The following is a 24,818-nucleotide window of genomic DNA, read 5'->3' as shown; positions in this document are numbered from 1 at the left end:
CATGCTTTTTGGTTTTAGGTCATGAAGCTGTTTCTGCACCATTGCTGGTAAAGCCGAAGGCTGTATAGCCTCAGTTTTCTGTAAAATGAGAATATTAATGCCCACTTTGCTGTATTTTTATAAGGCTTCAGTGGGAAAACACACAGGAAGACCCTAGCTAGAATATTGTAGGTCCTCGCCAAGTGCTTTTCCCTTTCCTCTCAACTTGGTCCATGAAATTTACTTAATAGCATTTTCTTGCTCTTATTTATATATATTAATCTTACTGCCCACCAGACTATAAATTTTTTATGTTTAAGTACCATTTTTTTCATTCTTTGCATTATGTACCTTGTACCTTTCCCTTCATAGTGCAACCTGTTTTACATTTATATTTATTTATATGACCATTTAATTAGGTTTTCTTCACTTTTGGTCTATAAACTTCATGAAGGCTAGGGCCGCATTTGATTTTGCTGAGAAATGTAACTTTAAGGCCTAGACTAGTGCCTGGCATCCAAGAAGTGTTATGTAAATATTTGTGGAATAAATGAATGGATGATTGATTAGTAAGTTAAACATAGTAGGTTCTAAGCAAATACTTGTTCTGGGAAGGTTGAAACTACCTATCATATTCCTTCCAGACATAGCCTGAGGCCTTGTAGGGGCCTATAAAAAGTTTGCAGAATTTTAGCTAGTGCCTTAGATCTTTGAATAACAGGGTGTGCGGAAAAGAGAAAAGGTTTACAAAATACTTTGAAGTGGTTCAGTACTTAAATGTTATTTTAGTGGGAGGTCAATAACCTTCGTTACAGATATGTTATTAGGAAGAACTCTTTAAGTGTAAATTACTATTATTACTTTTAGCTAATATTTTTAAGTATTAATATCTGTGAATACTAATATTAACTTAAAATGTAGATTAGAAGGACAAAGCTATCAAACACTGCTTGTTTTCTTTGGTTTGCAAACTTTGCGCAAACCTGATTATATCTGAGGGGAGCTTTGAGGATGTGTGAGAAATGGGTGTGTCCTCCTCTTGGCAGGGCTTCTCCAAATTATTGAATTCTTCATAAATTCTTGCTTTTCTGTCCCCAAATCTCTGTTAGTGCGTCATTCATTCATCCAAATGCCAACTCCCTTCCTTCTCCAGGACTTGGGCACTTTGCCGATACCTGGCCTGGTAGATGAATCATTTCACACATCAGACTGAGTCAGCTTCTTTACCTTTCCTCTAATCAAATTACAATTTTACTTTGAAGTAATCTCACTGGATATTAGTAGGTGGAGCTCAATACTGTTTCATAATTGGATACACACAGAAGAAGGGAAGAAGCCCTGTATGTGTCAGCAGTTTTTGCTGTTCATTTGATGTGTTTTTTTTTTAAAAGCTGACATTTATTGAACATTTTTCATGTACCAGGCACTATGTGAAACATTTTTTTAAAAAACATTTTTATTTGTTTATTTGACAGAGGGAGAGAAAGAGAGAGCACAAGCAGAGGGAGCGGCAGGCAGAGGGAGAGGGAGAAGCAGGCAGAGGGAGAGGGAGAAGCAGGCTCCCCACTGAGCAGGGAGCCTGCTATGTGAAACAGGTTATGTATTCTCTCATGAAGTTCTCAAGCTATCACTGTGACAGAGTGAGTATTCTTAGGCTCATTTTGCAAAGGACACAAAGGTCCAGCGGTGATTTTTTTTTTTTTTTAAGATTTTATTTATTTGACAGACAGAGATCACAAGTAGGCAGAGAGGCAGGCAGAGAAAGAGGAGGAAGCAGGCTCCCCGCTGAGCAGAGAGCCCGATGTGGGGCTCGATCCCAGGACCCTGGGACCATGACCCGAGCGGAAGGCAGAGGCTTAACCCACTGAGCCACCCAGGCGCCCCCCAGCGGTGATTTTTAACAGTAATTAGCAGCTGGAGTTTATTGAGCTCTTACTGTGTTCTGGATATTGTTCTGTGTGTTTTTCTTTTTATTCACTCACATAACCCTTACGTCAGCCATAGCCATATGAGGCAGCTACTATTATTATGCCCTCATGTATATATGAGGAAACTGAGGCACAGACACTCACCTACGGCTTCCCAGGCAGGAAGTGGCAAAACCAGGCTTGGAATCCTGGCAGTCTGATTTTGTAACCCATTGTCGTAAACGCCACACCACACACCCTGAATTGTCTAGCTGGACCTCGGTGGAGACTGATTAGAGCCTAGGCTCCCTGACTTCAAAGTGTGGGTGTGTGTGGCCCAAAGAGCAACCTCAGCCATCTGGAAGAAAGCAAAGTGGGTTCACTTTTCCCCCCCCCAAGTTCCCAATTGTGCCAAAAGAAATTGACTTAATTTGTGAGTGTTTCTAAGATGTTCCTCCAGAATAACAACTGGCAGACTTTTGAGATAGTGGACTTAGTTGCCCAGCTTAAGTTTAATTGTATTACTCTGAATAATGCCAGCTCCTCTTTCTTCTATATGGCCTGGCTGCTTCAGTGGAAGATGCAGTTATGGAATATGTTTTCTGAAAGGAAACTCATTATGGTATAACTGAAGAGAAAATGTTTGTACTACCTGATGGCATGTTTAGTGAAGCCCTGGGGTTACCACATTGGGCGTAGGATGCTGAATTATATCAAGATCCAGAAAAAAGGCTTGTGCTTAGAATTGCATCATCAGCGTGCATATCTTCAGGTTTCAGTGACTTTTTCTGCTTACTGACAACCATTTGTGGCCAGGAAGTCAGTAGCAAAGAAGGGACTTAAGTTGTAAATATCCTGGCTTAAACTGGTATCCTAGCTTACCATTCAGTGTTTTATTTATTTTTTTTTTTTAAGATTTTATTTCTTTATTTGACAGAGAGAGAAAGAGGACAAGCACTCACCAGCACAAGCAGGGGGAGTGGCTGGCAGAGGGGGAGGGAGAAGCCAGGCTCCCCACTGGGCAGAGAGCCCTGTGCCAGGCTCAATCCTAGACCCTGGGATCATGACCCCAGCTAAAGACAGACACTTAACAGACCCACCCACACAGGTGCCCCCCACCCCCATTCAGTGCTTTAAAATGCTTCTTTGCTCTGAAAGTGTTAAGCTTTCCAGACATATTTTTGTGTTTTATAAAATCTTTGTATTACTGTTCTTGAAGTTTTTAATTTCAGAGTCATGCACTCACAGTTATGCATACCTGTATATATACATCCATAAATACATACTTGTAAGCTTCTATCTCTCTATTGTTCTATGCTTGACAGTACTATTTTCATACAGCCTAAAAAATGAGGTTTTAAAATTTCTTTTTCTTTTCTTAGTATGATGTTTCAAATGTGATTTTTGGATTTCCTCAATGATTATATTATATATGGGCTTTACATTTATGTTTAATTTATATTAAGTAGTACGCCTTGTATGAAGCATATGTGAATTCCACAATAAGTGAGATGTACTACATGCTGTCACCGGATTATATTGTCCAGATGATGACTTCAATTATAAATGTACCCTCTTGGGATTAGAGGCCATTCTGCCACTGTATTCACTCAGTCCTGTCACTCTCAGGAGCTTAAGGTCTCATATTTAAAATTCCCAACTGAGGTTCAGAAATAGCATCTCTAAGCTGGCATTGAAACATTGGATTGACTCTTTTTTAAAAGATTTTATTTATTTGTCAGAGAGAGAGAGCGCGCGCGAGCAAGCGCCCAGGCAGGCAGAGTGGCAGGCAGAGGCAGAAGGAGAAGCAGGCTCCCTGCAGAGCAAGGAGCCTGATGTGGGACTTGATCCCAGGACCCTGGGATCATGACCTGAGCTGAAGGCAGCTGCTTAACTGACTGAACCACCCAGGTGTCCTGGATTGACTCTTTTTTATACTTTAAATATTTTTTTAAAAAGAAGTTTTAAGATACCTTTGGTGTCAACTTTAAGTTGTGAAATAGCAGTGGGCTTAATTGATGTTAATGTGGTATCCATGTGCGTATCTATCTAATTTGTTTTTAAACCTTATATCATACTGTTAAAATAGCTGCAGGTTCATCCCAGCTGATTCACATCAATGTTAATCCTCAAAACAAACAGAAAGTAGATAGGCCATTTTTTTATCCCTTGTAGAAGTAATCTCTGGGGGAAGGGAAACCCTCAATTAAGTGAAATACTTGAAAGTGATGGGATCTTTTATTGGTTTTATTTTATTTTTTTGGATGGAGGATCAAATGAAGGGTAAGTGCTTGCTGAAAATTTGTAATTCCGTTAATTTATTTCCTTACCTTATAAGCATGACGTAAGTAAAAATAATCCTTTTGAAGGTTTTTGTTGCTCCTACTTTTGAACCCAGCTAAAAATTGGGCTTCAGCAATGTTGATTCTCAAACGCATCTTGGAATTTTGTCCTCTTAATTCCTTTTTGTCAGATTATGATTTTATGGCCTTTTCCCTGTTTTAAAAGCTAAGGGCAGAAGAGAAATTATGATATTTGAGGGTTTTAAATACTGTAGATGGCCTCTGTTTAATTGAATATTTTAATATATTTTAATATATTTGATATTATTAGAGTAAAATTTCAACACAAATTTAATATTTCTAGGAATGCTCCAGAATTTATTTTTTAAGTGGTTTTAAAAGGGTGCCTGGGTGGCTTGGTTGAGTGTCCAACTCTTGATTTCAGCTTGGGGCGTGATCCCAGGGTTGTGGGATCGAGCCCTGCCTCTGGCTCCATGCTGAGTATGGAGCCTGCTTGGGATTCTCTCTCCCTCTGCCTCTGCCCCTCCCCACCTTCTCTGAATAAATGAATGAATGAATAAATAAATACATAGTTTTAAAATAACTTTGAAGCTATGCCAAAATCAAGCCCAGGGTTGGGGAGCCTGCTTCTCCCTCTGTCTGCCGCTCCCCCTGCTTGTGCTTTCTCTGTCTCTCTGTCTCTCTCTCTCTGACAATTAATAAAGTCTTTAAAAAAAAAAAAAGAAAAGAAAATAGTTTTAATCGGAGCTGTAAAATAAGGAATTGGATCCATGCTGTATGGTATAGATACTTGATAGATGTTTGTCAAATGAATGGGAACTTTGTGAAAGTACTTTTCATCTTACAAATAGCTTTTTCACGAATCCTCATTCAACCCTGTGAAGTACATTTTCTCAATTTCCCAGATGAGGAGACTAATGCTCAGAGAAATAGGTGGCTTGTCTAGTGTCTCCTAGTAAAACAGTAAAGGTGTGATTCCAGTTCAGAGACAGAGTCAAGGCCCAAGATGATCTACAGCTACTCAGACCTTCCTCTTTTGATCCATTTCCCCCACTTTCCACTCAGGCTCCAGCCACATTTCCTTCTTTGCTCAGATTCACCAGCACACTTCGTTTTTCAGAGTACCTTTGCACTTACCGTCCCTATGCTTGGGCTACTTTTGCCCCAGAGGCCCTCTTTGCTGACCACATCACTTCCTTCAAGTGTTTGCTCAGATGCCATCTTCCAGGTGAATACTCTGTTTAAAACCTTACCCTCCAACCCCAGTGTACTGTTGCTCAGCATACTCTTTTCCCCCATAGTGTATACCATATAATGTATTTATATATTATTTTTAGTTGCAATGATTTGTCTCCTGTGCTAGGATGTAAAGCTCTGTGAGGGTAGGGATTTTGTCTCCTCCTTGTTGTGGTATCCCAGCAGTCCTGGGCCCTCAGTGGGAGTTCAGTGGATATTTGGTGACTGACTGACTGACTAAGTGTAAAGCCTAAGCAGTTTGCAGTAAACCTTCCAACTTTCCACTTATTAATGGTACACTTGGCAAAATCATCAGGTTGTTTTGGCTATGGAGGGCATTCCAAATTATACTGCTTCATTAATGTTGTACCTTCTTCATTTTGATTCTTCTTCTCTGTTGTTTTTTTCTCTCATCCTTGAATATAAACTATTTTGTTTATTTAGAAAATCAACTGGATTTTTAAAATGAAGTGTTAGAAAATAAGTATTATTTTGTTAGATATTAGTGAGGGAAAGTGATACTTAAAGGAAGGAACTGCATTTTTTAGTTAGGTTTTTGTCAAGTAACCTGGCCTTTTCTTTTTATATTCATAAATACTGTTATCATTAAAAACCATCCTTGTCTGTCTTTCCTTTCCTCTTCCCTTTCCCTTTCTCCCTTCCCTCCACCTTTTTTGAAATATAACTGACATATAACTTCTTTTTTTTTTTTTTAATTTATTTATTTGTTAGAGAGAGAGAGAGAGAGAGCGAGCACAGGCAGACAGAGTGGTAGGCAGAGGCAGAGGCAGAGGGAGAAGCAGGCTCCCTGCCGAGTAAGGAGCCCGATGTGGGACTCGATCCCAGGACGCTGGGATCATGACCCGAGCCGAAGGCAGCCGCTTAACCAACTGAGCCACCCAGGCGTCCCTGACATATAACTTCTTATAAGATGCACAGCATGTTGCTAACACCTCCATAGGGTCACACAGTTACCGTTTCTTTTTCCTGGTGAGAACATTTAAGTTCTACTCTCCAAGTAACTTTGAAGTCTTTATTATTAACTGTTATCACCATGCTATACATTAGATCCCTGAAACTTACTCATTTTATATCTGGAAGTTTGTACTGGATGTTTGACCAACATCTCTCCATTTGTCCCACCCTTGAGAACCCTGGTAGACATCGTTCTATTCTCTGTTTCTATGAGTTTGGTTTTTTTAGGTTTCATATTTAAGTGAAGTAATACAGTATCTGTCTTTTACTATCTGACTTATTTTGCTCAGTCCATCCTTATTTTTTAATTTGCATTTTATGACTTTGTGTTATTAAGATATTAGGAAATAATTTAATTTAATATTAATTGCCTCTGTTTTTCAGTATAGTATTATTTCCAGAGGAATAAAGTTCTAATTTAGAATTGGAAACATGGAGAAAGAAGATTCAATATGTAGAATTTATTGACTGAAACTGTATCTGTTTTGTACTTACCATATTCTAGAAACTTCTCCCTGGGGCTGGGTGTTAAAAGATGAACAAAACATGTGTTTGATTCACTGGTTAAAAAAAGTCCCAATATAATGTGGCAAGTACTTCAGTGGAGGTTTGTGCAAATTTTTATGTTACATAGTTTCTAAGGACTACATGGCTGCTGTAAAGTGAGGAGCTCCTATACTGTTGTAGGGTATATGATTCTCTTCTTATCTTTCATGGTCATCTAAACACAATTGAAATTGGTATGTCATTACAGCTAGAACTCAGTTATCTCTGCTACTAGACAAATGTTGGAACAAAGGAGTGATACGGTCCCAAATTCCCAGATACAGGCCTGTGGAAAAGTTGTTTCTGGTGCAGGGCAAAGTGAACACTAAGTAGAAGGGAAGGAAGGTCAAGGGGGGGGGTTGGTGGGGGTGGGTGGCGGGGGCCGGGGGGAAGAGCACACGGTGTATGTGTATACCACAGCATGCCCGCGTCTATGCCACCCTCCTTCTTTGGCAGGATTGTCTTTTATTCTGAGATTACCCTTTCTCTTCTTTTATTATTCAAAAGAACCTTTTTGTTTTTTTTTTAGTAAATGAAATTATAGTGAAAATAAAGGATGGTAATTTTTTTGCTCAGCATACTCTTTTCCCCCATAGTGTATACCCCCATAGTGTATACCATATAATGTATTTACATATTATTTTGATGGCTATTTTTTAAAAAGATTTTATTTATTTATTTGACACAGAGAGAGAGAGAGAGAGAGAGAGAGAGAGATCACAAGTAGGCAGAGAAGCAGGCAGAGGGGGAGGGGGAAGCAGGTTCCCTGCTGAGCAGAGGGGATTGGGCGGTTCTCAATCCCAGGACCCTGGGATCATGACCTGAACCAAGGCAGAGGCTTAACTCAGTGAGCCACCCAAGCGCCCCGTCACTTACTACTTTAATGACTTTATCTGGAAAAAGAGAAAAGTCAGCCTGGTCTCTTTTGTAATTTCACTGATAGGTAAAACTCTCAAAAAAGGGAATCACTTACAAAGATACTTAAGAACAACACTGTGTAATTCTTGCAGCCCTCTGTTTGGGGCCTGGGGGGGAGCCCAGCATGCTTTAGGAATTTTCTTGTGTTCAGAGGCCCTGGTTTCATCTCTGGAAATAAGCCCTTAGGTGATGAATTAATAATAGAGAGACTGACTTGGACTTCTGACTCTGGCTTCTGTCTTGTGGGTGAATTTGGTGGCAGGAAAGTAATCTACACCTATAATTAGGAATTGATCAATTTTAAAATGTTGAATTTCTTGTCCTGACAAGTTGCAGTGACTGCCTCGGCATTAGAAGATAAAGCATAAGGGATAGCTAATATGAAGGGTTGCTAATAGAAGTATCTGTTAGAAGTTGTGTGTGTGTGTGTGTGTGTGTGTGTGTGTGTGCAGTGTGCACACTTGAATGCGTGTATGTTTTTCTGTATTTATTTTGATTGGAACGTAGCGTCAAAATAATGTGAAAGCCTTAGAGCCTGTAATTTTCATGCTGCAGCCACTAGTTTGCAACCGTGGAGACCTTTGGGTTTTACTTATAAAGTGGAAAGTGCGTATTTGTCAGCTCTTGGGAAAGGAAAACTGGAGAGGTTCACGAAAGAGTAATAACAAATAGGTGTTGATTGTCGAAGCCGCTAGCATAATGAATGTATTGTTATTTAATAAGACTTGAAGTTACCTCTCTCCATTGTTTACTAGTTTAGGGCTGATTTTATGCTGTTTGTTTTAAAATATGTAAATGCTTATACAAAATCATTCACATTTCCCTTTGCTTTTAGATTACAACTTTTCTTTACCAGATCGCTAACCATGACAGTTTCTCCGTAGCTGCAGTGGGGGTGCTGGTTGTTAGTTGCTGTGATTCATTACCATCACTGTCACTGTCGTCATCGTTGTTGGTACTGGCGCTGGCTCTGGGATAAAACTACCTGGGTTCGGATACCAGCCTGCAACTCTTAGGAGTAGGTGATGTTGGACAAGTGACTTAGATGTTCTGGGCCCCAGTCCTTTCTTCTGAAAAACTGGGATATTAATAGCAGCCACTCATAAGGTATTCTGCTGATTAAAGGGGGATGATGTATGTAAGGAGCTTAGTCCAGTTCTGTGCAGCAGTCAGTGTTCATTATCATTGTCGTCATTCTTTTACCTTGAAATACCAGCACTAGTGTTTTCTGCTATTCAGTTTATTGTTTAAGTTTGTTTAATACTCAAACCTTGGTCTCATATTTTTGGATACTGTATTATCTGTGTAGCCATTCTATGAGACATATTTTGAACCTGTGAAAAAAAGGGCACGGCAACAATCAGCAAAGTGTTTTCCAAACCTCCTAGTAGATTGGAAAGAGTTCTAAAAGCAGCCCACTGTCCACTCACTTCTTTCCAGCCCAGGTAAAGAAGGATGCTTTCACTGTTGTAGATGTTCCCACGGACCTTCTTTTGCGTGGAAATGGAAAGTTTCCATGGTTAGTTTTTTTTTTCCCCCCTTGGTTAGTTTTAAATAAACTAAAAGAGAAAGAATTTCAAAGATGAAGAAGATGAAAGAGGGATTTTATAGTTAATACTTTTAAAAAAACAAGGGTTTTCAAGTGTGCCCTCACATTAAAATCACTTGAGACGATTTCAAAAAATCACGCACTACCACCAACATTGTCATCTACATCAACACACAGTTTTTAAACCCACTGCTTTGAGTACTGAATTAAGGCATTAGAATGGTCAAGTCTTTCATACTTATTTTAGCTGACATGTTAGTTTGGGGGTAGTTTCTCATTTGTGTATTTACACTGAAATAACTTGTGAAATCAACATGTTATACTTAGGTCTAGTTCATAGGACAAGAGGCCTGACATCACTTGGTTCATTAGAAAGACTTATAGTTTTGTGTCCCTGTTTTGATGAAATATTGCTGGTTGTATTTGTAATTTTGTGGGTGTCAAAAACAATTCCTAATTTAAGCACAGTTCGCTAATAGAAATGAGATTCCGTTCAGTTTTCCTGAAATATGTGCTACAGGAATAATGCTGCTTATATCTGTGTTTAGAAGTAAACTTGGTGCCAAGGATTTGGACAAACCACGTGGTCAGGCAGTTAGGCATTTTACCACGTGTACCAGCATGCCATGCGTCAGTCCTTCAAGGCTAAGTCAACTTTATGTTTAGTGCTAAGCTCTCATCACTACTGTGAAACTAGTTTTCTATAACTATAGGTTGATATGCTTTGTGGAAGTAAGAGTCTCATGACTTTGTTGAAGTTTTAGAGGGATGTGTGTGAGGGACTGATAGTATCCGTGGTTGGGCATTTATTCACCTTAAGGAAAGTTCTAAGGAGATGAGATGGGAGGGGGGAATCAAAGGCCATGTTTATATTCCCATCTGTGCTGGTACTGTAAAAAGGCCGTGTAATAGCTTAGGACATTTTCAGGTGAAAAGCATTGGCAATTTAGTAGGATTTTATTTTATTTTAAATAATTGGTTATAAATATTGTTCATTAGGAGCTCAAATAATGTTACTGCTTAGCTTCCAGTGCAAGCATCATTTTATAGAAATGTGTATTCACTGTATTTCCACATTCATTTTAACAGCCTATGTGTGACTAAGTTACCAGCCCACATTTTTTTTTCCCCTAAATCACTTTGCATTTTTTGCTTTGATGACATAGCTAATAAATGTTATAATGATGTGGGTCTTCTGTATTTATTTGGTTGGCCTATTTGCGAGTGTGAATTTAATATTCTGATTTTCAGCCACTTAAGTTTAAGGGAGTCTTAGAGCACCAGACCCAAAGGACACCTGGCTTATGTTTTATTTCTTCTACCTTTGCTACTTTTTGCTTTGCAAAGTCTTGACTGAGTCAGGCCCCGAGGGAAGATGGGCCAATATTGGATCCATGATCCTGTGTCCCAAACATTAGATGGGATGGAATGTTGACTAGGGGAGGAATGAGCTGCTTTTGCCAATTACAGACAACCATCTAATCAACAACCAGCCCTTGAAATCATAGTAAGGGTGAGGAGAGATGTATGTGTGTGCATGTGTGCATTAATGTGTGTGTGTGGGGGGGTTGGGCTGTGGCTAAAATGTATATAGCTCCTATTGACTGATCTTTGTGTGTGTGTGTCTCTCTCTCTCTCTCTCTCCCCCTTTGAGGGAGGAGAGAGAGGGGTGAGGGAGAGGGAGAGAGAGAATCTTATCTAGTGTGGAACCTGACGCAAGGCTTGATCTCACAACCCTGAGATTATGACTGAAATCAAGAGTCAGATGCTTAACCAACTGTGTCTCCCTCTCAGAGCCCTGAGAATCTTTGTTTTTTAATTTGAATTTTCATCCTCCCTTTACTGTTGAATTCTATGTCCATGTTCCAGTCCTTCTCGTACTTGTAAATTTTAAAATTATTGGGGTATGAACACCTTGTAAGTGGGAGTAGTCATTTTCTTCAGCTTATTGATGAGAATTGATAAGAGGATGCTGGGAGATGGTGATGGAAAAGGCATGGGGGGTGGTGCCTGGGTGGCTCAGTTGGTTAAGCAGCCACCTTCAGCTGGTCATGATCTCAAGGATCCTGGGATCAAGCCCTGTGTTGGGCTCCCCACTCAGTGGGGAGTCTGCAGTTCCCTCTGCCCCTCCCCCACTTGTACAGGCTCGCTCCCTCTCAAGTAAATCTTTCAAAAAAAAAAGAGGCATATGGAGGAAAATACCTAATGCTTAAAAGGAAAAAGAGGGACAGTACAAGTGAGAAATGTAACTGCCAAGTGGATTGACCATTTAGCTGGTTACATTATTTTCTTGGGTGAGAAACATATGCTGGAAATCATGTTAATTTTAAGAGTTGTTTCAGAGCAGCAGGATCTGACCTTTTGAATCTTAACCATGCTATGATAGTTGGGTCAGTTATCTCCCCTTTAAACAAATGCTAACATGGGATGGATGGGTTGTTGTGCTAATGACCTTCCTGGTATTACATAATCACTTATTGATTCCTCATTATTTATGGTTATGATTCTATGGAATTCTTCTCCAGGGGGCAGGGATGGCTTGTGTAGACCAGAGGTTTCCATTGGAAGAGAGATGACATAAGCATCACTGCCTGGTCTGCTTTGGGTTTCTGAGATGACCTTTAATTTTTCTAATTTACATTTTATTTCTGAATGTTTGTAATCTACCCCCCTCCCCTTCAATCTAAGTTAATTTAAAAGTGTTTAGATTTTCAGGTGGCTTGGATTTGGGAGGTGGGTCATTTTGAAATGTTAAAATCTAGTGTTAGTGCTTCATGTTGGAAATGTATTGCCTATCTAATTTCTTCTTTTTATCATTTATGGTATTTTCTTTATGGCCTAGTACCTGATACTTTTTATAAATGTTTCTTTACAAAGATATTTATTATCTGCTTCTGGGACTGGTTCCATAGACAGTAAACTTTTATCATTGAAACATTCTAGATTACTCCAAGTGCTTTTCTCTGATCCTGGCCTGTTGTACATTTTTATATTACCCCTTTACATATCTTACTGGGATTAGGGAGATGAAAGCAAGGAGTTTGGGAGAAGCATAGCTATTTGAAGCAATCCAAGGGCCAGGCATTACAAGAAGAGCTCTTTGCTCAGACTGATTTAGGTCCTCCTTCAGTGAGAATGAAAAAAAATTTTTTTAAGTTGTTGCTATAATGGAATTGGCTCTTTGAGGAACACTCCCCACTCTTTTTCTTTCGGTCAGTCTTTAAGGAGAGGAGATCATCTTAGAAAAATTTAGTCTAGGGGCACCTGGGTGGCTCAGTGGGTTAAAGCCTCTGCCTTGGGCTCGGGTCGTGATCCCAGGGTCCTGGGATCGAGCCCCGCGTCGGGCTCCCTGCTCAGCACGGAGCCTGCTTCCCTTCCTCTCTCTCTCTGCCTGCCTCTCTGCCTACTTGTGATCTCTGTCTGTCAAGTAAGTAGATAAAATCTTAAAAAAAAAAAAAAAAGAAAAATTTAGTCTATGCTAAAGGACTAAGAATAGCTTATTGCTGTATGTGTTAATCTTGGGAATGGCCTAGAGAGGAGGTAGAGAAGGGGTTCATTCAGCCTGATCCTTTATGAATGGGACATGTTGGAGATTGGTTGATTTCTTTCTGTGTTCTTTCTCTTCTTATGTCTGCACACACCCAGTTTTCTGAAATAAGATATTCCTCTTGCCTTATATTGAGTTTGAGTGTTGGACAGTGGTGAAGAGTTCTGGCCCTGGAGCCAGTCCGCTTGCATTTGAATCCTGTCTCCACTGCTTGTTGGCTGTATGATTCTGGGCAAGTCACTGAATTTCTTTGTGTCTTGATTTTTTTCATCTGTTAAATTGGAAATAGTACCAACTGCATAGAATTGTTGGTGGGATTAAATGAGATATTATATGTGAAAATGCTTAGAATAGTACACAATAAATGTATGCAGTAGTGCTTAGTAAATGTAAACTATTGCCATTATTCCATTAGGCAGATGGATAGTCTGCTTCACATTTGCCTATGACATTACATCAATTTGGATAAAGAATAAATTTCAACTGCCTAACATTAAAAAAGAAAAAGACTAAATGTTAATTGCCTGAAATTTTTAAAATAGCCAAATATATGAATCTCTTGAGTATTAGTACAGCAACCACGAAGATTAATCATTATTGTCACTACTTAAATGACGCTTTGCTTTTTGGAGGAAAGGCTATCATTTATAGATGCTTTCATAATCCATATGTGCTGAGTTATGTAGTTCTCCATGTAGATGGTCTGGTTTTTAAGCTTTATTAAAGTTACTGTAACAAAAATAGGATTAATTACAATTTCTTCTAATGATTTTAACCTTGACGTTAACATTAATAAGATTTTCTTCCCTATGCAGCATCAAAACTTCCATGCAGCTTTGAGGTATGGGGTCTGATATAGGACTTACAAGACTTCAGTAATTAACCAATAATGGTCCTATGCATGTAACTAGTTGTTGGTTAAGGATATATAGCTATGTTCATAAGCAGTCTCGTTTAGTATTTTTTTAACTAGTTAATTTATTTTGAACACCTGAAACAGGTAGCAGTTAAGGAGAAAGCTTGGTCTGACTAAATTTAGTTCTTAGAGTCTAAAGCTAGATGTTTTTTTTTTTTTAAAGTGATTAAGTATAGAGGCATAGAATAGGACATCTCACAGTTTAACTCAAATCCCAGTCTTTTACTCTAAGGTACATTACATTAGGCTTTTGGGGACCTGTGGGGGTGGTGGTGGGAGGGGAAACATACTGGTTAAGAATAATTTCTAAATTTATATCTTGTTTTTAGCAGTGATGTTCTATATACCTGCAAAAATTTTGACTATTTCTTATTCCTTTGTATCTGATAGAGAAATCCTATGTTTTCAGGTGTCCTGTCCACTCTCATCTAGGCTTACCTTCAAGTTGATGTCAGGAAGCAGTGTTTGGGGGGGGTGATTATCTGTGAGGTCCTGGGTACTTGGGCTAGCATGTGGGTTGTGGGGTGTGAGCAGGGGAGGAGGGCTGTGGAGAGGAATCATGTGGACTCTGAAGAGGAGCCTAGCTCTCACTCCTGTCTGCTGGGCTGCTGGTGGTTGTAAGGTGGGTGCTGTTAATTGTTGCACTTACCTCCAGAGACTAGGTGGCTCATGCTTTATATCTGCTGTAAAGCATTTACAGGGAGGCTGGCAACTGAGTGACTGGCCAAACATTGTTAAAGTCCTTCTTGAGTAGTACAAAGGGAATGTGGAAATGTGGTTAGAGACCTGGGCACTGTGCCCAGCTCCGAAACTCATTCATTGTGGGACCTCAGTGACTACCTTGAATCTTCTTTTTGGAAAAATGGAGAATAATCATAGAATGCCATCTGCTTACCTCTAAGAGTGTTTTGAGGATTAATGAGTTAATCACCTTGGATGAAGGCAGCAGCCTACTCTAGTTATAATTTCATGGCCTTTGCAGAGAAGTTCCAGTTTGGGGAATAAAATAGTGAAAATAAAACAGGAATGGAATGGGTCATCCACAACTTGTTTGCTTCAAGTCCAGCTGTAGATCAGGTTTTCATTCTAACTGGGGAATTTTAACCTAAAGATTTTATCTAGTTTTTAGAAATGATACCAAACCAAATGTCTGGTGTGCCATTTGTGGGAAAAGAACAGATGTTTATTCTAAGAACATATTAATGAAGGTGCTAGTGGTTTTCTCCCACTGTGAGGGAATAAGATGGGTCAAAAGAGAGAGCATAGATTTAAGCAGTCTGCTCTTACTGTCCCATTACTGGTGTGTTCTTTTTGAGAGATTTGATATTACTTCATCTTGTTGGTTTTTCAAGTTTCTTTGACAAAGAAACTTCATAGATGTCAAGCCAAACCAAAACAAAAAATATAAACATACACATACAACAGTTGCTTTAAATACCAAGGGTGTCAGCATGAAATTAAAATGAATTTACTGACATTTCTGCTTTGAAATTTTTTTAGTAAAACTAATTTAAACCAACAGTGAAAACTTCTGGCTTTACCTTATAATGGGAAGTTTGACCTTTTTCAGTGTTTTTGGCTCAGGGGTTTTGACATGGGGGTGTTTTGGTTAAAATGTGCTTCAACTTTCTAATGGCTCTTGGGATTTTGGTCAATCTTTGGTTGTGGAATAGCAAATGCTTGTCCATTGTGTTGGTACCATGTAGTTTTCAAAGACAAGGGTCTCTGACGTAGTGGCTATGGTATCCCCTCCCGCCCATGTGTAATTGTTAAAAAGAACACTATTGTCATGTGAATTCTTATTTTTTTGAGCTTGCTTTTGAAGTAACTTTCACAGAGAATTCCTGTTACCTAGAAATTGATGACAGACTTACACCATTTCCTTTTTTTTTCTTAGACGTTCCATCCTCAGAGCAGCCTGAACTGTTCCTAAAGAAACTTCAGCAGTGCTGTGTCATTTTTGACTTCATGGACACGCTATCTGATCTTAAAATGAAAGAATACAAGCGCTCCACTCTTAATGAACTGGTGGACTACATTACAATAAGCAGAGGCTGTTTGACAGAGCAGACTTACCCTGAAGTAGTTAGAATGGTGAGTTTCTTTTTTTCGCCGCGGACACTTTTAAGCACCTTCCATAGCGACTCACAGGTGTATTGATTGCAGAGTCAGGTCACTGGAGGTCACCTCCACAAATGAGAGCCAGCCTTCTGAGAGCTAAGCTAAAGTAGTCGGAACAATACTAGAATTTGAAGAGTGTGATTTCAGGAGAATGAGATCCAGAACTTTTCACCTACAACAGTACTGGAGGAATCAGTGACTTCAAAATATGAAGCCAAGATTGCCAGGTACTCTTGGATTTCTGGCATTGCGAAAAGAAAAGCTGCAGGAGAATCAACATGAGTTTTAGATCTGTGTTTGAAAAATATTCAAGCCTGTTGGATGTCTTAATCCTCCCCCCCCCCATTCATTGTGGTAAATTAGAAATGGCTTTAACCATAATAAAATTGTGACTTGTAGAATCTAGTTAAAGCCTGTCCTGGCTTTATAAACTAATCATTGTCTTTATAATCTTGAAATCAGGGGTGATGTCTTGCATTATTTTTGAACTGTGTCTTGCACTTTGTGTGGTCATGAGGAGTTACAAGGAGAAACATTAGTAGCATAATGGAAGTAACTATGTTCTTATTGAGTCAGTAATTAGTTTTTAAAAAGCTAAGCCAAAATACAGTTTTCTGATAGATTTCTATGGGAAGATTGCCTTCTTTGGCATCCCAGAAGATCTTGGATCTAGAGAGTACGTGCTCTTGGGGGAGGTGGAGCTCTTCTGCTAACTGGTGAAACTGTGCTGCAGAGATCCAAAAGGGTCAGTGCACCACTGGGAAGCCCTTTGGAGAATCTGGCCCACTCCCTCTGTAGTCCCGAAAATCTGTCTAGCTTTTCAGTTCCAACTTTTATCATTTATGTTCAACAAATACAGAAAAGAGACATCTGTGATGGAGTAGATGTGGTCAAAAGTGAACAGTCAGATTTGGGAAGGGATGTGAATTAGCATAACTTGAGAAACAATGACTGATGTGTGAAGATCATTTCAAAACACCGTCCAGTGTATTCGCCAGATCCATATCTGAGTGTGGATTGCATTTGTTGTTAATTTCCGAGACTGTTGTAGCATAATGTTTTGTAGATTAATGTTAACATTGTAGCTCTTGAGCAGTGGTTCTCAACCAGGGGTGATTCTGCTTCCCAAGGCACTTTGGCCATGTCCAGAGACCTCATTTTTGGCAGTCGCAACCAGGGATGGAAGGGGCCGGATTGCAGCTAAACATCTTATGTTGCACAGGACAGTCCCCCAACGGTGAATTATCTGGCCCTAAATGTCAGTAGTACCATTGTTGAGAAGCCCTGCTCTAGAGTTTGCATGCTATCTAAACTTCTTAACCTGATATTTAGGGTTTTCTCTAGTCCACCTAGTTTCTGCAGAGAGCAAGGCCTGTTGCTTCCAATCTACCCGGCCTCAGCCAACACAGAGGTATCCACTGTTTCTAACTTCCTTCTCCTGTATCATTCCATGGATAGTCCATGAATATGTAAGCATATACGAGCATATAGGTATAAATACACAAGTTGTGGCATAGTGTACACGCTTATCTGTACCTTGCTTTTTTAACTTACCAGTATATTATATATATCATATAGTACGCATAAAGGTGTCTTACTCAGTTTTACAGCTACGTACTATTTCATTGTTGGAGGCACCCTAATTTATTTAACTACCACCGTATGAATATCCATATATATATGTGTGTGTGTGTGTGTTTGTATATACATATACAAACACACATGTCGGTTTCCCCTTGTGTGAGAACAGCTGTGTATTTACTGATTTGTTTTTTTTTTTTTTAATAGCCTTGTTTTTCCCATTTCTGGACCTTCATGTGTTTCCTGGCCCCCGCCTCTAGTTCTGATTCTTCCCCTTCCTTCCCAGACTTGGCTTAAAGTGCTTCCACTGTTGCCCGAAAAGCCCCGAGTTGTCTCCTTCCTTCGGTTCCTCCACTTCTTGGCAAACCACCCTTTTGGAATTTGTTCATTTGCTGCTTTTTAATTTTTTCACATGTGTTAATCCAAGATTTCTAATTATGCTGTAGGCACTTCTAGGCAGAAACTATGCCGTGCTCGTCTTGTGGCCTCCAGAATACCTCCTAACACAGGCCTACCTAAAGTTTGTTGAATGAGTGAATGACTTCTCTCTTAAATGTCAGCATTCCAGGCTCTCGAATTATGATTCAGATATTGAATGTTCTTGGATTATATTCAGTTTTTAAATTCAGTATTTGGCATAATCAAAATTTTTTTTATTCTTATGAAACCAGCTTGGTTCTAAACCAGCTTTGGTCTTTCAAAGGAGACTCTTTTTCCCTTCTCTGCTACCCTCTCCCAAATCCCTATCAAAAAATTTTTTTAAAAGTCTCCTGTCAGTTGTGTGTGAATGTGCATTTTAAAATATACTTGAGCCCTACCTTAGGAGGTGTTAAATCTGTAGCACACATGCTATTCTGGGGCATTAGAAAATTTTCTTTCCAGTTGGTAGGTTAGGGTTCTCAGAGGTGTAATTTATTTTTCGTACCTCATGATTTGTGAAATTGTAGCTATTATTTTTACATGGTTCTTAGGCCATCTGGGGGCATTTACAGAGCAGGGCTAGTGGGAAAGAGTACAAAGATAAAGGACTTTGCAGCCACACAAGCCTGGGTTCAAGTGCCAGCTCTGGCCACACTTAACTTGCTCCATCACTTTGGACAGAGCCATCCACCTTGGGGGCCCTTGGTTTTTGTGTGGTGCTGGGAGGTACATGGGATCAGGGGGAGGGTGGCCATAGTCCTTCCGTAAATACTCTGCCTGAGTAAAATCATTGTGCCTTACTTGTACATCAAGTTTCTCACCACCTCAGATCCGCATGCAATCTAACAAGCTGGGCACTGACCGCTCTGTAAGAAGGGCTGGAACCAAAGCCCCACTTGGTGTGCTCTTGCCACCTCTTAGGCCCCTTGTATTTGGTGCTGCCACTGTCTACTTTCCTTATCTGTATCATTATTGCCCTTTTGGGCTTTTTGGGAGGATTGGCAGTAAGGATGTATGTAAAGCTCTTAAAATAGTCCCTAACACATGGCAAGCATTCAGTCAATAATATTATTATTGTTTGATAATTCTCTTATTATGTACTTGATTTTACAATCATTGGTGGACCCAGAGTTCCTGTTTGTGGACTTAAGATGCTGTCAACTGGATGTGTGGTCCTCAAATTCTGCAATTCCAAGATGATCCTGTCTGTGGAGCGAAAGTCACTGTCCCCACCGGTCTGTCTTGTTATTGTAAAATGCAACTGCTTCACTGGGATTAGTGAAGGAAATGGTGTCACTTTTAGTGAAATATCAATGAAATGATAGCTAGGTTTTATAAACTAGGATGAGTCATGACTTAACGAAGGATGACATGTTCTGGTGTCAGCACTGTTAGGAGAAGTCTTTGATTTAACCTGATGGAACCTATCCTGTGAGAATTCTAACCCTGTTAGGGCAAGAAAAGAGTGAAAGATAAAAGTAATCAGTGAGTCGTGGAAGCCATTTTTAGCATTTAAATGTAGTCTGGATGCCACCTCAGGGCTGCTGGAATTAAGAAAGCAAAACAGCTCTTTATGTGTAAATAAAATAAAACAATGTAGCACTTAACTTACCTGCAGAAGAGTAGTGTGGGGTAGTAGTGGAGAGAGCCCCAGACAGAAAACTTGAAAGTGACCTCATTTCTCATCTACCACTTGACTGATGGTGAGATCTTGGGCAAGTAATTTCTCTCAAGCCCTAGTTTCTCCTGTTGTGAATGGAAGGGGTTGATGACGATCACCCCCGCCTTCCAGCTCTGAAGACAGTCAGCTCTTTTGGTTTCAACGCAGTCTAAGAAAGTTAGAAAGGATTCTGCACCCAAAATAGTTGCTTAGGGCTGTATTTCTCATGAGGGCAGATCTGATGGAAAAACCAGAATCAGGGATTGTAGTTCTTTTAGGCTTTGGCGCATTCTGCTTTGTATCAGCTCAAGTGTCAGGCTTCTGTCCTTGAGGCAGTATTTTTACCACATTATGCTAATGTTTTCTTTTTGGTTCTGTTGCCATGCATCCATTTGAAAGGCTTTTTAGAATTTCTGGCTTTCCCGGGCATCTTGTACTTTCCCGCGCTACACCCTTCCCCCAACTCAAATTCTTTGTATTTTATTCTTTTTATATCTGCCCACCTTCTTTTCAAAAATGTCTCTTTTGGGTGTAGTTTGAGTGTGAGTTGAAATCTCATTGCTGAAGACGTTATTTTAGTGAAGTCCAGGTAAAGTTTACTGAATGACTTAGAACTGCATTTTTACATTTTGATAATAAAAAAAAGGCAGGGCCCTGCTCTACCAACAAACTCAAAACAGGTAGAAGGGATACTCATGAACAAATAATAAAAATGTTATATGTGCGTTAAACTTAACAGAAGTATGTACAAGGCAAGTAAAGAATAGAGTGAATGGCGATTGGTTAGAGGTTAGTAGAGATGGCCAAGGAAGTCTTTCCACAAGGTGAGTGAAGCCTCTTTAGGGTGCTGAAAGGTGAATGTGTGTTTTCTAAGTGGCTGAAATAGTGTTGAAATTAAAAAGAGAATTTCATAATGTAAAGGAATTTCCAAATCCCATAACATATTCAGAGAAACACAATAGTGTTGTGTTGTTGTGGCATTATGTGTGTGTCTGTGTGTGTGTTGGGGAGCGGGAGGAGGTGAATGGTGGCAGTGGAGGCTGTAGGTGAGATCCCGAAAGAATCTCCCAGACAGTGGATAACCATTGAAAAGTTGGAAGCAGTCGAGTGACATGGTGAGGTTTATATTGCGATGGCAGTGGGCCAGAGAGATTGGAGGGGGCTGAAATTGAAGGTCAAGAGGATTCGATCGGGGAACTGTTGTTATAGAGAAGTTGTAGAGGGCCTAAAGCAAGCACAGGCGTAGAAGTAGAGAAGGAGAGGAAAGGATGGCATTTTGAGACTCACTTAGCAGGTAGAATTGAAGCCACTTGGCATTTGTGTGGGTGTGTGGAGTGTGAGAGAGGGGAAGGGATCTAGGATAGCTTTGCGATTTAGGGGGTTTGTTGTGTTGTTGTTTGAGAAAAGTACAGCAGGAGGGCGAGCAGTGCGTGGAAGGAAGCTGAGGGGAGTACACTTTTGATGTATGAACTTCAGAGTTCATACTTTTAAGTATGGAGGTTATGGGACCTAGACGTGGAAAGCTGGAGATGAAGATTGGTAATTACCAGTGTGGGAGGTGGGCAGGAGGCAAAGAACAGTGCTGGAATTCCAGGTGGTACAAGGGAATCATGAGGGAATCAGTGTGCTCTCCTGTGCTGGTGCAGGTGGGACCTAGCGGTTTGAGGAGAGCATGAAGTAGAAGGAAGTTGAGATGATAACTGTAGACAGTGATTGCATGAACAGTGGTGGAATCTTCATTAGAATAAAATCCTATCATTTCCCTCCTGCAGAAAGTATACCTTGTTGCACTGGCTGTTCTTTAGTATTACTCTCATACTTTGTCCTTATGACTTAATTGGTTTCAAAGTCTGCCCCATTCCCAGTCTGTGGTTAAATTCCTGTATACCTCAATTCGTAGAATATGTGATTTCTCCAGAAGTAATGTAGTTTTAAGATAAAATATTTTGGACGGTTTTTTCTTCTTTTCTCTTGAAGTCTTTCCTTGAGTCCTAATTATTGTTTCTTGGCCATTGTTAGCTTTGTTTTTCCTACTTTCAAATTACACCCTGTCATTTGGTTATCTTAAGTGTTTTATCTTTTATGCATCCTTTGACTTAACCGGAAGTCACAGCTCTGACTCGCCTCTTAATAGAAAAATGTGGTTTTGTAGAAAATTATGAAGTTGCAATGAAAGGTCTCAGAGTCTGCCTACGCAGATTTTTAGGAGTGCTTTGTTAACTTCACTACATACTTTATTGGCTGAAGGACGGAGAGTTTCTTTTCATAAGATAACTATCTAAAAGTAGCCTTAGGAATGATAGCTACAGAGAGGGGGGTAGGGGGAGAGATGAAATTTCCATTTTTCATCTTCTGGTATTTGATAAGGAATGGAATCATAAATCCTAGCCAGAATTTGCCTTGGGGGTGACTCTTCAGACTCAAAGGTGATAAGATCTGACTCCAGTGGTGGTGGTGGGGGGTGGGTGATGTGGTGGAGATGGGCTGTTTACACTATTCAAAGTATACATAATGGAAGAGAATTGAGTGATAAATCTGGGAAAGGCATCTAGGAACTGAAATTATTGGCAAATTTTGAGGATAGGATAAGTCTAAAAGATAGGACTTGAGAATTAAATTAGAAGGTAAAGAATTCTTGGTACTTAGAAAAGAATTTAAGGTTGTGATAATGAAGATAGCAAAAGACATTTTTTAGAACGAGATTAGGGAGAATTCCCTGCTCAAGGTTAGGAGTAGATTGTTACCATTTGTAATTTATCAAAGGGTAGAGAAACCGGCAGGCATGTTGTCCTTTCCTTAATGACTGTAAATCTTAAACAGTAGTACTGCGCTTCTTTGATTAATGCTCCCTAATATTCATTTAGCATCTTAGGGTGTCTGTAGATGGGTTTTATAGGGTCTATGGCTCCTCTGATGTTGACTGCAGAATTTTGAGTGTTTTGTGTATTTTTGTGGCAGAAGAGCCATAGCTTTTGATGGAATATTCAAAGACATATCTGATCCAGAATGGTTTAAGTTTGATTTTACCACAAATGCAGCTCTGCTAATGCTTCTTTCTTGGAAAATATAAGATAGATTGGAAAGGAGCAGCATCTTCCTATTTATGGCGATAACTATAGAATGAAATTGTTAGAATGATTTCACTAGTCTGGGCCTTTGATTTTCTCTGTTGGAAGGTTTCTTCTAGTAGTGAATTCAATTTCTTAAATATGTGTCTGACTCTAGATTTTCTGTTTCATCTTGTGTCAGTTTTGGTAGGCTGTTTTAATAGTTTCACAATTTACAGTTTGTCCTCAAATACTTAATCCTTAGAACTTCTTCTCAAAGGTGTGTACTAAGAGAGGATCATGAGCACCTGTACAACTTCTGTGGTTAACAAGCATAATTACCTGCCTGCAGTTACAGCATAGGAGTTAATTCAGTCTTCACATCAACCCTGTGAGGTAGATAGTGGCATTATGTATATTACAGATGATTTAAAGGAAGTAGAGAGAAGTTAAGAAACTTGCCCAGAGCTACTTACCAGGGTAACTGGCAGAGGTGATTTGATCTGGGCTGTTTGGCTCCAGAGCCAATACTCTTGACTGCTGTGCCTAATGCTTTCCTGGAATCATTCTTTACAATGGGAATGAGGAGTAAAACCCAAAGATTGGGCTCCTTCCTCTATACTGTGTTCTTTTCATTGAGTTCTTCTAAGTAAACAGGTAGTAAGGCTTTTGATTAGCTTTTCCCTGGATCTTGCTGCTTCTGGCAAGGCCAGACCAAATAGTAGGCTTTAGGATTAAATGTTCCCTTTTGCTTAAGAAACAGCTTCCCTTTCACTGTCTACCCTCACCACTTCCCTACTTTGCCTTTGTGTTATTCTTGAAGTAGGAGTGCTTCTTAACCTTGTTTGCCTGCTTCACCACTCCTTCCCTGGCTGTGAGAGTGAATGGTCTTGGGGTGGGGGTGGAGAGGAGCTCAGGAGGAGGCCTGGGGAGTTCGAAACTCTCCTCTGTTCCACCCAAACTACAGTTCTTGAGATGATCCTCTCTCCCAAGTTCATGTGCCGTCCCACCATTGGAAGCAGGCAGGCTTTACCAGCAGCCAAAGCGTCCTTATGTTGCTTGCTTAGCTTGAGTTTGGAGCAAGGGAGTTAGATGATTTGAACATCCCTCCATCTCCAGGATGGCCTCTAATCCTGGGAAGCACTTACATATGTACAGCCTACTTTTTGTTGTCCTTCCCAGGTGAGTGGTGTAGATGGACAGACCTGGGCCCGGTCCTGTCACTTAGCTGGGATCTTAGAAGAGTCTTCACCTTTTTAAGCTTCTTACCCCCTGTGACTTTATAAGGTTGTTGTAATGTCATTATTGCTATCATTAGTCATAGTACTACCTCTGCCACCCCTGCTAGACTTCCTTTTTCTTTAGATGGGTTAATCAGGTTTTCTGGTTACAAGGAAAGACTTGATAGCCTAAAAATTTTTTTGTTTTTGTTTTTGTCTCTTTAAGGTAACTTCCCATATTTTTTTTCAGACTGTTGACTTAAAATTTTAATTCTCTGTGGGAAATTTCATTTTCAAGTCTTTTTTCCTTTTTTTTGGAGGACCCTGTAAATCTGCCTGTGCCTGTGTGTGTATAATTATATATACATGTGTATATATACCACCCTTAGTTTACCTAAATAAAAATTTTCCTGATATACTTGCATATTCATGTCGATATTAATAATTTACCATTTCTCTCATGCAAACATTCTCTCTTAAGGAATCTGACAGGGATTTTCATGTGTTTGGTTTTAATTTAAATGTGCTAAGGAGTGGGTTTTTACTCAGGAAGCAACTGAGCTACTCATGATTGCTATTTGCTTCTTTTACAAGCTGTAGTCCTTCTGGCTTAACTGCTTTACAGATTGTTCAGAGTCTTCAATATACTTAAAATTGTTTGACAGCTGCGACTTGTCTAGCACTGATGTATCCAATACGATCATCTCACTCTAAGGAGAATGCTCCCCCTCTTTCCCTCTCCCCTGAAGCTGGCAGCACAATTTTGCAGGATGAGTTACAGTACTGCATCCAAGTTTTGGTTTCTCTTTTCTCCTACCTTTTAGTTGAACCTCGAAACTGAAAATATGGCCAGAGGGGAAAGGAATACTTCTGGGAAAATCTACTAAGAAAAA

The 24,818-nt window shown here is 39.8% G+C and overlaps 1 protein-coding gene across 4 annotated transcripts in view; it reads left to right on the top strand.

Annotated features, from left to right (window-relative positions):
• The window catches only part of PPP2R5E (protein phosphatase 2 regulatory subunit B'epsilon), a 143,213-nt gene that overhangs the window by 60,116 nt on the left and 58,279 nt on the right, over window positions 1–24,818 (top strand). For all 4 annotated transcript variants that reach the window (XM_080807344.1, XM_080807341.1, XM_080807342.1 and 1 more), the window contains exon 3: window positions 15,774–15,970. In XM_080807344.1, coding sequence (XP_080663470.1) covers window positions 15,774–15,970 — 197 coding nt within the window. The remainder of the gene's footprint in view (window positions 1–15,773; window positions 15,971–24,818) is intronic.

Source organism: Martes martes (genome assembly GCF_963455335.1).
Source record: "Martes martes genome assembly, chromosome: 7".
In the NCBI taxonomy this organism is placed as follows: domain Eukaryota; kingdom Metazoa; phylum Chordata; class Mammalia; order Carnivora; family Mustelidae; genus Martes; species Martes martes.
This window is presented reverse-complemented; position numbering and strand designations above follow the sequence as displayed.